Here is a 16,040-nt window from a genome sequence, read left to right as displayed (position 1 = left end):
ATACTTCTTTCCATAAATGAACCCTGGAATGTGCCATCTGATGTAACTCAGGTGACTACTTCAGATGAATTCCAAACTAAGCTGCCAGTTGATCAGAGTCAATTACTAAGTCAGTTAAACTGAGAGAAATCATTTGCCTGTATTGCTGTTATTTATGAGAAAATTTTCTGTTTGTACTTCTGATATTAATCATATTTGATAAATGTAAAACTGAAACTTGGCTATGATTGTTACTTATTTTAATAATCACATTGATTTTAATATAACTTTTCAGATTGGCTTACCAGCTTTGGGATTTTCTCCAATGAATCACACGCCAGTACTTCTGCATGATCATGATGAATACCTCAATGAGAGCATTTTTCTGAAAGGTATTGAGATATACGAGAACATAATACCTGCTCTGGCAAATCTGTCAGATCCTCAGTAATGTATTTATGTAACTTACTGGGATATTTAAGAAGACATTTACACCAATGATTTCACTAAAGAAAGTGTTAATATGTGAAAACTGATATATATCTCCTCCTCTATGCTGTTAAGTAATCATGTAGTCAAGACTTAATATTAATTACTGAGGTAATTTTTAAAGCAAGGATTCAATTGAAAAATAATAAAATGTAAGCAATTTGTGTGAGGGAGAGTAGTATCATTTTCTCCTGAGAAAATTCATCCTTGTCTGTTTAAAATGAAAATAAGCATTGTTACTCATTGTTATTTGTTACATTGTTCCCTCTTCAGTGTGTCAACATTTCTAAAATGTGTTCATTGTTAGGTCTGTCTTGGTAACATAACTCCCAAACAATTGTGACTTCATGGACATGAAATTTTTGTTTTGCTTCATCCTTAAAAACAGATGACCTTCTTTCTGTTTCCTCACTGCATTAATATTGGTCTTAAAGACACAGTGGGATACACAAAATAGTTAACTACTTAAGTTTTGGGACAGGATTTGTCTTGATCAAAATATGTGTATATACATATGTTAGTTGTGTAAATTGTCTAAAGAGCAACTTATGTCACATGCATCATTAGGCCATTTTAAAAATAAAATTGCTTCCACATGGTCACAAAACAGAAACAGCTAAAAGTTAAGCAGCTACTTCTAATGTTTGGCATTCTGCATGTACAAAATACGTGACAATGATATGGTAGCTAATGAAGTTACTTTCAAGAAAGAAAAGATGATTTCCTGAATGTGTGCAATTTGTGAAAGTAATAGTTTGCTTAAATAGTAGCCTTAACAATATTGTTGCATGGTAGAAGATACACATCATTGTTTTTAGAAATTTTTATTTTACTTTTGTATTTTAACCTCAAATACTGAAACCTATGTAGAGTGTAATTTGCTGAAACTCACAGTGTTTGCTCTAATTAAAAATGTAACAATAACCAGTAATTATATTTATACAAAGTTTCAAATTAAGTATGTATAAGAATTATTCACAATGTACTTGCGTGAAAATGATATCATAAATAAACTAATAAATATCTTGTTACATAAGAAACTTATTATGCAGCACAATGTGGTGCTTTAAAAACAGAAACACAAGAGGGGGACAAATATTATGACATTAGGAATATCCTTGAAATTACTTCACTTACTAAACCTATTTGTTAAGTATGTCAGAATGTAACAGTAAGTCACAAATGAAAAAAAATTGGTGCAGAAAAAATTGAAAGGAACAATATTAATGAAGAATGTAGTGAACAGGTTCACAAGTGACATAGCTTTCTGTATTGAGAATCTGTAAACAATTGAGATGTCTTTTTTTCTTCATTATTCCAGATCATGTAAAGTAAGGGAGAAATCTTTTCTAGTGATGGAAGCTCGGCTGTTACAAAAATGCAAGAACCCATAAAATTCATGACTTTTGCCATCTTTGGTTATGTAAGCTGTTTACACATGACCATCACTGCAGGAACAGTACTACTAGTGTCATAATCTGGAAAGTCACACTTAGACAATTTCAATACATGTTACTATCCACAAACACAGGACATCAACCTGTCAAATGTACTAAAGGTGAAAAATCTGTATTGACAGGGTAAAGATTGGGATAGTGGTGGGGTCCTTGTATGATGAGTGTTCACAGCAGATGAAATAGTTTAATACAGGTAGAATCATCTCTGACAGTCTAATGTCAACAATAAAAAATGTCCACCATCAGATTTATTTAAGTAGAGAGAAAAGTATAGTTTCATTGAATCATTGTAACAGTCACACTATTGAGAGAGGGGATACTCATTGACCATGGGAAGAAGTTTAAAAGAGTGCATATAGATAACAAATTTTATTCTTTCATAGCATTCCTTAAAAAAAACTATGAATTCAGTTTTCCTTTTGCGACAGGTTAGAGACAATGAGTGGAAAGCAAGAGAGGGGGGTAACATGCCGGATTGCTGCATCTACTGCCAAGGTAAGAGCACTTTACATACTGTGGGGAACTACCTAGAATCAAAACTTAAAGGTGCACTACAAGCAAAACTGTAGTCCTTGGCACTGTCATCATAATTTCTGGAATTTAATTTTTTTGTGCAAAATCAGTCTGATTCTGTTTAGTATGAAACTACTCCTTGGCACAATAGATGAAGACACATTTGATGGATCTAAATCTTTGGCAACTAAATTGAATGATTCTTCCAAACTATGAGAGAAGCTGCAGACAAAAAAATGACCTAAATGGAAGTTACAAGTATTATGTGCTCCATCAGCAGGCATCGGTTTTTAACTACCTCTTAATTCTTAATGAGACCACAAAAATATTCATGTCACTGAAATGGAGGAACTTCTCTGGTGTTGGTGGTATTTCAGCAGAGGTAATGAAAGCAAATCTTATGCTGATTTCATAGTGCAACCATGCCCCCACCCCTTCCCCACGACATGTTGCTACCGATTTTAATCGGGCAATGAGTTAATATTTGTTTACTGAAAAAATGAAATATGCAGTAGCAATAACCAATTATAATTGAAGATAAGCAATAGATATTACATTATAGATCAATCTCTCATATTCAGATGTTCTGAAAAAAAATGTTGAAAAGGTAGCATAGAACCAGTTTGGTGGTAAAACGCTATGAGGAACTTCTCTATATAGAATTCTCAACAGAGGAAGCAATATATGATCTCGCAAACTCGGTTCTGATAGAACTAAACAAGAAACAGTTTTTAGAGGAAACTATGGCATTGAAGGTATCCCCATTGTATGGATGAAGCCAACAACAGAAACAAAGGGTCGCTGTAAAAAGTAGTACTACAGGAATAAAGCTAAATCCAGAGAGGGAATCAATAAATATTGTCCCACAAGTTGTGGTCCTAAACTCACTCCTGCTCTTGACCTACATAAATGATTTGTCAAAGACATTGGGTGAATCTTCAAAGACTGTGATGTTTACTGATGACAGAAATGTGCTGAAAGAGGTGACACACAAGTCCGTATGAGGCTTAGTTAGGGGCATAGAATAGACTTAAAACCGGGTTGCAGCAAGTAGAGATCAATAGGTACACACTAACCGAAACAGTTTGTGATAGTCCTAGGTATAACACACTGATATGGCAGGATCATGTTGATGAGTTCTGCCTGATTTGCATTTGGAAATCTCGCTCACTGTGTTAACATCAAGACAGGATTAGTAGTGTACTTTGCACACTTTGATATGTCTCTGGTACATCAGTCCAGTGAATGTGAAAGCCCACCAGAACTCATGGATCTCAATGTCAGCTGCTAGATTGTACTACCATAACGCGCGAGGGCTGCAGTCTCTGAGGCAGAGCTGGCTGTGGAGACACGCAAGCGTGTCATGCAGCCAATCAGTACCCTTTATATCCATCAGTGCAGCTGCTCAGTCAGTCTGTGGTGCTTTCACAGTGTTATTGTGTTGATCTCACTACAAATCGTTGTTTTAGTTGTGGATTCACCACATCTTAGGCATTTTGATCATGGTTTACTCATTGTACTTATTATTCCACTGTGCCAAATCTGTTCTCTCTTTCTCTTGTTGTTGGCCACCTGTTTATTCCCTGACGCCTCGCTGTTGACAATCTTGGACAGTCTCTGCGATTCTAGACTTATGCCTGATCTGGTTTGATTCGTCACAAATGGCAGTGAAGTAAAAGTTATCAACGACCCATGGACGCAAAACTCATAAAACAGCAGTGGTTGCAGTGGCAGTTTGAGCAACACTGCAGCAAACTGACTTGCTCTGTCAGGATATTCAGCTTTTGTCAGATAGCCTACAGATTCAGGGCTCTCATTCCATGGACGCTGTGGTCACTCTCCACGCAGAGAGCTGCCCATTCTTGCTTCCTCCATTTAATGACGCCAGGAGGGATTGGGCCAAGTATTTACAACTGCTGAAATAGCACTTTGTCACTTTTCGTCTTTTGTGTGATGATCTCCAACATTCACTCTTTCTTGGGCTTCCCCAATGACGTTTTTCTTACTACGGAAGTTGGCTCCACACTCAAATCCTGTCACATTCATGTTCAAGGAGATGTGTTCATAGGTGCCAAATTATTATTTTTACAATTATATGTGGTCGTATCATGCCTTGATTTCCATTAATACCACAAGTAACCGGGTCACTCGTAACACTTGTGAGTGATGGATATGCATGGATTGAGTTGAGATGTGATTTCACTTGTATGAAACCAGCTTCCAAAACTTCATATGGTGATTCCTTGGTCATAGACGCAGTGGTCCAATCAGCTCCAGACCCGGTATCACACTCTGCAGACCTCAAACTAGACGGTCCATACTTGGACGCTTGCCTCTTGGGATATCTTCCCATCCACAATCTTCCAGAGACTCTTGGAACAGTTAACCATGTACATCCTTGTTTATACTAACTTATTGACTTGGCACAAGCACTACACTACAGGACAACCTGGACACCTTTTTTTTACCTGTGGTCTTGTTGCAATTGATACAACCAGAGGTGGCACCTGGTGATAGCTGGTAATACATCGCAAGAATTCTGCGGATGCTGACAGTGGTCACACATGTCAACACTGCAGTCAGTGATGCATGTCCGCTAGGTCCAGCCTCCTCCACTGCTGACAAGAGCAACCTCTGCAGACTGGGTAAAGGACAGCTCTGTGGCTGTTGAATTCAGTTTGTCATGAGCTGGGCATCTGAGTGCACTGCATCTTGCCTCGTGACTGTGTCTTTTTGTGTTGATGAAATTTTGCTGTGAACCTTGGACTCTGATTTTGGATTGTACATCAGGATTGATGCAAGTTAAGTAAAGGTAGATTTACTGACTATTGGTAGAATTTAATTTTTTGCCCCTGGCCAGAACTCTGACAGTGACAGTCTGCTGCTCCACTACATCTGGCCACCTATCTACCTTTGTTGATATCCCATGAAAGGATACCACAGTACCCCTTTTGCCATGTTGCATGACGCAGGGCTCCAGTGACACACAATTGCCAGTTTTTTTTCCAGGACCATGTGGAATACCTCAGCAACTTGCACAAACAAAGAAGGGATCCAGCCCATTGACTAAAACTTTTCTGTGATTGACTCATCACCCCTCCCCCCAAAGTTTACAGGATGTGCAGGCTTTTTGGGAAAAGGTGATTTAGTATTCTAAATTTTTTCCACAAGCAGTCCACATTATGTATGTGTTCAGCTGGATGTGCATTCATTTCATGTGGATGGCTGACTGAGCATTCTCCCACACAGCTGAAGCATCTGCTGCACTTGGCACCCTGCCTTACACCCTTTCCTCCACCACATCCACTGGTTTTGGCCACTGATGCTTCTCCCTATGGCATTGTTGCAGTTGTTGGTTCGTTGGATGGTTAGTTAGTTGATTTGGGATAAGAGGACCAAACATCAAGGTCATTGGTCCCATTGGATTAGAGAAGGATGCAGAAGGAAGTCAGCCATGCCCTTTCAAAGGAACCATACCAGCATTCGCCTGCAGTGATTTAGGGAAATCACAGAAAACCTAAATCAGGATGGCTAGGCATGGGTTTGAACTATCATCCTCCCAAATGAGAGTCCAGTGTGCTAACCTGTGTGCCACCTCGTTCAGTACTTGTGCAGAGCTGGAGCATAAGAATGATCACAATACAAAACAACAATTTGTATACATCGAAGACAGTAACACCCTCTCAAAATAACTCCTAACAAATCGAAGAAGAAGCTTTGGCAAACATTTGTGCCATTAATAAGTTCCCCATTTATGTGTATGGACCAAGTTTACCGTCATTAGAGATCAAAAACCACTGGTAGCATTATTTGGGCCCCACTCTCTACTTCTGGACTGATTTGCACAACAGCTGTGATATTGGAGTCGTTTCGTCAGATCATATGATGATATCATTAAATTCAAGCCCATGGCACAACACACAAATGTGGATGGTCTCTCTTGTTTCCCCTTGGGGACCAAACTGTCATTTGACCAATAGGAAATGTCACGTTTCGACAATGACGTGGGGCCACAGCACATCTTGGATGGGTTTGCCATTACAGCTACTCAAATCACTGCAGACGTGCTCTGAGCCTGTCTTAAAGCACGTCCTGCACAATGTGCTCCAAGGGTAGCTTATATATTTTTCGAAATCCACCGACCCAGAACTCCGGGCCTGGGTTCACTTCACCTACCGTTTATCGGTCGTCTCTGATGTTCTCCTGCTTAATGCATAGATGGATACTCACTGTTTTGTCATCATGTCTACATTGGAGAAAGGTGACCTACAGTTTGACGTGGTATGTGAACCACGTGCCATTGCTGGCGACGATTTACATCGTTGAGAGGTGGAGGCTAGATTAAAGGCAGACCGAAAATTTCGATTCCATTACTTCTCAGTCCCCAGCACACACTTTACCACAAGCTAACCAGATCCACCTAAGAGAAAAAATTAAGATCGCAGTAGTCTATCTTGAGCGATAGTGCCATCTGTGCATTCAGATATGTTGATAAAATCTTCAACCAAGTCAGAAGAAAGAAGTGCGGTTTCTTTGTTAGCAGAATACTTAGGAATACAGGGAACTGAAGTAACAGGTGAAACAGGTAAATGCTAGTATGTGACACGCACTGTGGTGCTATATGCCCCATCATTCTTGAGCCATGAGATCGAGTGTTGGAGTGGTGGGGCAAGGGGGGGGGGGGGGGGGGGGGAGGGGGGAGTGGAAGTAGCAAACCGCAGTTGGTGACATTCACGACCCAGCCGTGACGTTTCTCCTTATGCCATTTGGATGCATCGCAGAGGGTACGTCCCATTCTACCAGTTATTAGGGTTTTTCTCCGTTTCATTCACGTATGGACTGTGGGAAGAATGAGTGTTTATATGCCTCTTTGTGCGCTGTACTTAATCTACTCTTCTTTTCACGATCCGTATGAGAGCGATAGATAGGGGCTTGTAATACAGTCCTAGAGTCATTATTTGAAGCTAGTTCATGAAATTTTGTAAGAAGGTTTCTCGAGATAGTTTATATCTATCTTCAAGAGGTTGCCAGTTCAGTACTTTTAGCAAGTCCGTGATACTCTACCACTGGTCAAACAAATCTCTGACCATTTGTCTGCCCTTCTCTGTAGATATTCAATGTCTCCTGTTAGTCGTGTTTGAAACGGACCCCATGCACCTGAGCAATATTCTACGATGGACTACGCAATATTTGTAAGCAGTCTCCTTTGTAGGCTGAGTCTATTTCCCTAGTATTCTACCAAAAAGCTGAAGTCTGCCGCCTGCTTACCCACGACTTGAGCCTATGTGATCGTTCAATTCTATATCCCTTCAAAGTGGTAAACCCAGGTATTTGTGTGACTTGACTAATTCCAGCTGTGACTCATTGATACTATAGTCACAGGATACTACGTTTTTTCGTTTTCTGAAGTGTACGATTTTAAATTTCTTAACATTTAAAGCAAGCGGTCAATCTTTGCACCACTTTGAAATATTATCAAGATATGATTGAATATTTGTACAGCTTCTTTCATTATAGATGATTGCATCATCTGCGAAAAGCCTGAGTTTGCTATTAAGATTGTCCGCAAGTTCATTAATATACAACATGAACAGCAAAGGTCCCAACACCCTTCTCTGGGGCACTCATGAAGTTACTTCTACTTCTGTCGATGACCCTCCATGTGAGATAACATGATGTGCCCTCTCCACGGAAATCCTCAAGATCGTGCTTTCGATAATACGCGTAGATGTGGCACTGAGTCAAATGCTTTTCGGAAATCGAGAAATACGGCATCCACTTGACTTTCTTGATCCATGGCTTTCAACAAGTCATGTGAGAAAAGTGCGAGTTGGCTTTCGCATGATCGATGTTTTCGGAATCCATGCTGGTTGACACGAAAGAGGTTTTTTTTTTTTTTTCAAGGTACATCGCACCGTTTGAACTCAGAATATGTTCTAAGATTCTGAGTTCAGAATATGTTCTAAGATTCTACAAGAAATGTTTGTTTTGAATGCAGTCAGAGAGAGTCCCTTCAGTCAACCATAGTGCCAGTAGTGCTAGTGTTTGTTTTCAATACAGTCAAAAGACAGGAAGTGCTATTTTCTTTGTTTTCTACAAGAAGTGGCTAGCAATCACAGTTTAGTTAATAGTCAGCCGCCTTTAGTGAATTAGCAGTCTAGTTAAAAGTTGATTAAGTCTCTTCAGTAAATTGATTCCTTAGGATGGATAGGATGTGTGACTGCTATGTATGGACGCAGGAGGAGCTGGCCACTCTTCGCGAACAGCTGAGCGTGTTGATGGCCGCGGTCAGCCGTCTTCAGGCTGCTGTCTCGGAGTGTAGCGGCAGAGGGGAGTCTGGTGCGTCGCAAGGTACACCACAGGTGTTACATGCTTCACCCACTGTCCCTGCTGTCGAGACATCTTTGCGGTTACTGCGCGCGGTTGGGCCACCCTCTCCCCAAGGGGAGTGGCGGGATCAGCGGTGTTCGTGGCGCACGAGGCGGAGGGTAAATCTGGAGGCTGGCCGTGTGGCATCGCCCGATCTGCCTGTGAGTGGACATGTGGCTGCTCCTTCAGCAAGGTCCGACCAGGCACACGGGGTGAGGGGTTTATTAGTTATTGGGAGCTCCAACGTTAGGCGGGTGATGGAGCCCCTTAGGGAAATAGCGAAAAGATCCGGGAAGAAGGCCAGTGTTCACTCTGTCTGCTTGCTGGGGGGTCTCATCCGAGACGTGGAGGAGGCCCTACCGGCGGCGATAGTGAGCACTGGGTGCACCCGACTTCAAATTGTTGCTCATGTGGGCACCAATGACTCCTGCCGTCTGGGTTCAGAGGTCATCCTCAGTTCGTACAGGCGGTTGGCGGAATTGGTGAAGGCGGAAAGTCTCGCTCGCGGGGTGGAATCAGAGCTAACTATTTGTAGTATCGTTCCCAGAACCGATCGCGGTCCTCTGGTTTGGAGCCGAGTGGAAGGCTTAAACCAGAGGCTCAGACGATTCTGCGGAGATCTGAGATGCAAATTTCTCGACCTCCGCTATCGGGTGGAGAAATTTAGGGTTCCCCTGAATAGGTCAGGCGTGCACTACACGCAGGAAGCGACTACAAGGGTAGCGGAGTACGTGTGGAGTGCACATGGGTTTTTTTTTTAGGTTAGAGAATTCCATCCCCAGGCCCGACAAGACGCCTCCTGAGACGCGGCAAGGTAGGAGTAGGCAAAATGCAACAGGGAATAACAATATTAATGTGCTAATAGTAAACTGCAGGAGCGTCTATAGAAAGGTCCCAGAACTGCTCTCATTAACAAACGGTCACAACGCCCATATAGTACTAGGGACAGAAAGTTGGCTGAAACCAGACCTAAACAGTAATGAAATCCTAAACTCAGATTGGAATGTATACCGCAGAGACAGGCTGGACAGTGAAGGGGGAGGCGTGTTTATAGCGATTAGAAGTGCTAAAGCATCGAAGGAAATTGACGGAGATCCGAAATGTGAAATGATTTGGGTGAAGGTCACGGTTAAAGCAGGCTCAGACATGGCAATTGGATGTCTTTATAGGCCCACTGGGTCAGCAGCTGTTGTGGCTGAGCAGCTGAAGGATAATTTGGAAAATATTTCGAGTAGATTTCCCCACCATGTTATAGTTCTGGGTGGAGATTTTAATTTGCCGGATATAGACTGGGAGACTCAAACGTTTATAACGGGTGGCAGGGACAAAGAATCCAGTGAAATTTTTTTAAGTGCTTTATCTGAAAACTACCTTGAGCAGTTAAACAGAGAACTGACTCGTGGCGATAACATATTAGACTTTCTGGTGACAAACAGACTCGAACTATTTGAAACAGTTAACGCAGAGCAGGGAATCAGCGATCATAAAGCGGTTACGGCATCGATGATTTCAGCCGTAAATAGAAATATTAAAAAAGATAGGCAGATTTTTCTGTTTAGCAAATGTGACAAAAAGCAGATTACAGAGTACCTGACAGCTCAACACAAAAGTTTTGTCTCAAGTACAGATAGTGTTGAGGATCAGTGGACAAAGCTCAAAACCATAGTACAATATGCGTTAGATGAGTATGTGCCAAGCAAGATCGTAAGAGATGGAAATGAGCCACCGTGGTACAACAACCGAGTTAGAAAACTGCTGCGGAAGCAAAGGGAACTTCACAGCAAACATAAACATAGCCAAAGCTTTGCAGACAAACAAAAATTATGCGAAGCGAAAGGTAGTGTACGGAGGGCTAAGCGAGAGGCGTTCAATGAATTTCAAAGTAAAATTCTATGTACTGACTTACCAGAAAATCCTGAGAAATTCTGGTCTTATGTCAAAGCGGTAGGTGGATCAAAACAAAATGTCCAGACACTCTGTGACCAAAATGGTACTGAAACAGAGGATGACAGACTAAAGGCCGAAATACTAAATGTCTTTTTCCAAAGCTGCTTCACAGAGGAAGACTGCACTGTAGTTCCTACTCTAGTTTGTCGCACAGATGACAAAATGGTAGATATCGAAATAGACGACAGATGGATAGAGAAACAATTAAAATCGCTCAAAAGAGGAAAGGCCGCTGGACCTGATGGGATACCAGTTCGATTTTACACAGAGTACGCGAAGGAACTTGCCCCCTTTCTTGCAGCGGTGTACCGTAGGTCTCTAGAAGAGCGTAGCATTCCAAAGGATTGGAAAAGGGCACAGGTCATCCCCGTTTTCAAGAAGGAACGTCGAACAGATGTGCAGAACTATAGACCTATATCTCTAACGTCGGTCAGTTGTACAATTTTGGAACACGTAGTATGTTCGAGTATAATGACTTTCCTGGAGACTAGAAATCTACTCTGTAGGAATCAGCATGGGTTTCGAAAAAGACGGTCGTGTGAAACCCAGCTTGCGCTATTCGTCCACGAGACGCAGAGGGCCATAGACACGGGTTCACAGGTAGATGCCGTGTCTCTTGACTTCCGCAAGGCGTTCGATACAGTTCCCCACAGTCGTTTAATGAACAAAGTAAGAGCATATGGACTATCAGACTAATTGTGTGATTGGATTGAGGAGTTCCTAGATAACAGAACGCAGCATGTCATTCTCAATGGAGAGAAGTCTTCCGAAGTAAGAGTGACTCCAGGTGTGCCGCAGGGGAGTGTGGTAGGATCGTTGCTGTTCACAATATACATAAATGACCTGGTGGATGACATCGGAAGTTCACTGAGGCTTTTTGCAGATGGTGCTGTGGTGTATCGAGAGGTTGTAACAATGGAAAATTGTGCTGAAATGGAGGAGGATCTGCAGCGAATTGAAGCATGGTGCAGGGAATGGCAATTGAATCTCAATATAGACAAGTGTAATGTGCTGCGAATATATAGAAAGATAGATCCCTTATCATATAGCTACAAAACAGCAGGTCAGCAACTGGAAGCAGTTTATTCCATAAATTATCAGGGAGTACGCATTAGGAGTGATTTAAAATGGAATGATCATATAAAGTTGATCCTCGGTAAAACAGATGTCAGACTGAGATTCATTGCAAGGATCCTAAGGAAATGCAAGCCGAAAAAAAAAGGAAGTAGGTTACAGTACACTTGTTCGCCCACTGCTTAAATATTGCTCACCAGTGTGGGATCCGTACCAGATAGGGTTGATAGAAGAGATAGAGAAGATCCAACGGAGAGCAGCGCGCTTCGTTACAGGATCATTTAGTAATCGCGAAAGCGTTACGGAGATGATAGATAAACTCCAGTGCAAGACTCTGCAGGAGAGACGCTCAGTAGTGAAGCTCCCTCCTACGTATATCTCGCGAAGAGACCATGAGGATAAAATCAGAGAGATTAGAGCCCACACAAAAGCATACAGACAATCCTTCTTTCCACGAACAATACGAGACTGGAATAGAAGGGAGAACCGTCAGAGGTACTCAGGGTACCCTCAGCCACACACCGTCAGGGGGCTTGCGGAGTGTAGATGTAGATGTAGATGTAGACGACAAGGATATTAGACGGTAATTTTGCGGATCGCTTCTGCTATCCTTCTTCTAGACAGGTGTAGTGCGCATTGTTTCAACTACTGAGCCCGGTTTTTGTTCAAAGGATCTGTGATAGATTGTAGTTAGAAGATGGGCTAACTTGGCCGCGAGTGCAATATAGGATCTGATAGGGGATTCCATTGGTCTCTGGAGCTTTGTTCAGTTTTAACGATGTCATCTATTTCTCATCAGTGACACTAGGACTTATTTCACCCATATTTTCAGTGGTACGAGAATTAAACTGTGGCAATACTCCAGGGTTTTCTTTTGTAAAGAAACTTTCGAAAATGGAGTGCAGCATTACTACAGTTGCTTTTCTACCGTCAATTTCATTTCCTGTCTCGCCCATAAGTGATTGGACACTAACTTCGGTACCAATAAATAACCTTAACATATGACCAGAGTTCTTTGGGTTTTGCAAAGTTCTTTCGACATTATTCTGCTATGGTACTTACTGAAGGCTTCATCCACCGCTAACTTCACAGCGAAACATATATCATCCAGTACCTTTCTCTCTAACTATTGCCCTGAGCTTTGTTTTACACCTGTTAGCCGCTAACTCTGTTGCTTTAAAAGTTTCATTATAGTGATTGTACCCCATGGAGGTTGAGGTTGCCTCCCATGATGAACGGTATTACTGGGCACATATATATCCAATGTATGGTGAGATATTCTTTTCAACTTGAGACATAGTTCGTTTACATGCTCCTGTCCTGAGCAAAAAGTTTCAAGTTTCTCACAGAGACACGATACTACAGCTTCTTTATTTCTATTTTACTGAACATATTAATCTTTCTACTTGTTTCAGTTGCCCTTTGTACTTTGGTAATTACTGTTGCTACAACGGTCTCATGTGCACTGATACAAGTTTCAGTCAGTGAAGTCAGGTCTATTTGTTGCCATTAGATCTCATATTTTTATGTCATGAGTGGATTCTGAACTCTGTTCTAGGTAGCTTTCAGTGAAGGCATTTCGTAAAGTTTCACAGGCAGTTTATCAAGACCGCTGTAATTATCCTAATTGATTATTCACTGATTAAGGCACTTATGATGATTACAGTATGATTTGGGAATCTACATCCAAGCGAACTAAACATTTTGGTCACATCTGGAGGTGAGTCTGGTGGTTGGTAGACTTGATCCAGTTATAATGATATGCACCCGGATACTGAGTCTTGGACAAACAATCTTGCATGTAACTTCGGTTCCTATCTCGGTGAATCCAAGTTTGTTTACTGCACAAAAACATCTCCATTTATCAGTAACCTATCCTTTCGATTCTAACTTATGATGATTACAGTATGATTTGGGAATCTACATCCAAGCGAACTAAACTTTTTGGTCACATCTGGAGGTGAGTCTGGTGGTTGGTAGACTTGATCCAGTTATAATGATATGCACCCGGATACTGAGTCTTGGACAAACAATCTTGCATGTAACTTCGGTTCCTATCTCGGTGAATCCAAGTTTGTTTACTGCACAAAAACATCTCCATTTACCAGTAGCCTATCCTTTCGATTCTAACTTATGATGATTACAGTATGATTTGAGAATCTACATCCAAGCGAACTAAACTTTTTGGTCACATCTGGAGGTGAGTCTGGTGGTTGGTAGACTTGATCCAGTTATAATGATATGCACCCGGATACTGAGTCTTGGACAGACAATCTTGCATGTAACTTCGGTTCCTATCTCGGTGAATCCAAGTTTGTTTACTGCACAAAAACATCTCCATTTACCAGTAGCCTATCCTTTCGATTCTAACTTATATTTTCCCCAAAAATTTCACTGCTGTCATCTTCAGGGTTTTATCACGTTTCTGTACCTAGTATTAAGTGAGCTTCACTGCTTTTTAGGAACGCTTCAAATTCTGGAACATTGTTGCGATTGATTTGGCAGCTAACCTCTAGCATTTTGATACTCTCGACTGTGATGGGTACTTCTTTGGATCTTACACTGATACTTGTGGGTCTCCTACAGCTGTTAAAATAAAAAAGAGGTATTTGACTGAATATTTTGTGTTGGATATGACATCCTGCCTAAATTTTTAGTTAGGAGATTTTAAGATGTACCCAGTGTGGCAGCCTCATCTAGTTTTTTATTCAATGATCAACAACATCAAATTTATATTTCAGTATTTATAGTGTCAGTGTTTTTGTGTTTTATCAGTATATCTTAAGGCAAAGGCTATATCTAGGATTAAAGTATAATCAGCTGGAGGTGTATCCATTCCAGCACTGGCTGTAAACAATATGGGAAACCACAGACGGAAAGTCAGACAGGGAATGAAAACTCACTTCTTTGGAATGTCTTTACCAGTACAACCTCTGTTAATGATGTATTAAAGAGACTGGAAAAAAGTAAGAGAGAGAGAGAGAGAGAGAGAGAGAGCGATTTTAAACCATATTTTGTACTATAAATATTTATAATTTAAATATTTTAGCTACATTCATTTCAGAAAGTCTTAGCTGAAAGCAATAATGACCGCTTTCTATATTTGTCAACATCATTATCTTCTTTTCCATTCTTAACAAATATACAAAATGCGGAAATCTTCTTAAATAAAGTACATTGCATGATAATTAGCAATTATTTAACGAGCACCATATTTTAATTTGTGACTTATACAAAGCTCTTAAATTTCTGTTACACTAGACGCATTTATTCGGATAAAAACACAAAACAGAGTAAATTATGTAACTGATAATAAAAACTGTCATTGAAATGTAGTGCTAAATGTTAGGTGATATTTAAAAACCACAGTCGGAATTAATTAAAATGTTGTGGCAGTTTTGTCTGGTGATGGAAAAACTTCAACTGAACTATATAATTAGAGATGTACTCACTTTTTGGCGAACTTTGTGACAGGAAATGATGGTTGCTTCAATATGTTCAACTCTGGGTTTGTTTATGAAAAAATTTTTCTGTTGCTTATCCTTTTACAGTCACAAATTTCCACCAACCATTTCTAATGGATCAAACCAAAGTATTTAAAACTTTTAGCAAAAACATAATTTTTTATATTTAGTTTGTTTTTAGAAAAAAATCTCTGTTTCTGGATCTTCCTAATTCGTCTCTTATTTTATCTCTGTCTTCGCGGATGCTAAATATACTAGTATATCACTACAATTAATTTCGCAAACAATCGAATCTACGAAAATGAAGTCACAAATACCGATAGAAAAGTTCCGTGTTGGTTGAGATCAGTTCCATTACACAACATTTTGGTGACACCAATGAAATAGGAAAAAATTACCATCATGACAAAGTAAGAGAATTCAGAGCTCACACAGAAAACTTTAGGAGTACATTTTTACCTCGTGCTATTCGTGAGTGGAACGGTCGAGAGACTCCATGAAGCCTCGTCCCACCTGCAGAGCAATCATGTACGTATTGATAACTGTTTTGAAGACCCGGCAACAAATTACGGAGTAGAGTTGCGTATAAAACTGAGATTTCTGTTCTTACGGTGGGTCGGATGACACACCACCCTAGATGTTTTTATGAGTTTCTCAATGGAGAAATGCTTCGCCAAGATAGCTGTTTAATCAACTGCGCATTCCTACTTCCTTTCGTGGGCGCCCCTTGATGTCTAGAAAATTCATT

The 16,040-nt window shown here is 40.7% G+C and overlaps 1 protein-coding gene across 1 annotated transcript in view; it reads left to right on the top strand.

Annotated features, from left to right (window-relative positions):
* The window catches only part of LOC126298104 (aminoacylase-1A-like), a 94,273-nt gene extending 92,869 nt beyond the window's left edge, over positions 1 to 1,404 (top strand). Inside the window, exon 8 of the mRNA XM_049989426.1 lies at positions 275 to 1,404. Within this exon, the coding sequence (XP_049845383.1) occupies positions 275 to 430 (156 nt within the window). The 3' untranslated portion in view covers positions 431 to 1,404. The remainder of the gene's footprint in view (positions 1 to 274) is intronic.
* Positions 1,405 to 16,040: the final 14,636 nt, after the last annotated feature.

The sequence above is a fragment of the Schistocerca gregaria genome, chromosome X (assembly GCF_023897955.1).
Source record: "Schistocerca gregaria isolate iqSchGreg1 chromosome X, iqSchGreg1.2, whole genome shotgun sequence".
Classification (NCBI taxonomy): Eukaryota; Metazoa; Arthropoda; class Insecta; order Orthoptera; family Acrididae; genus Schistocerca; species Schistocerca gregaria.
Note: the sequence above shows the minus strand (reverse complement) of the source record. Positions and strands in the feature narration are given on the sequence as shown.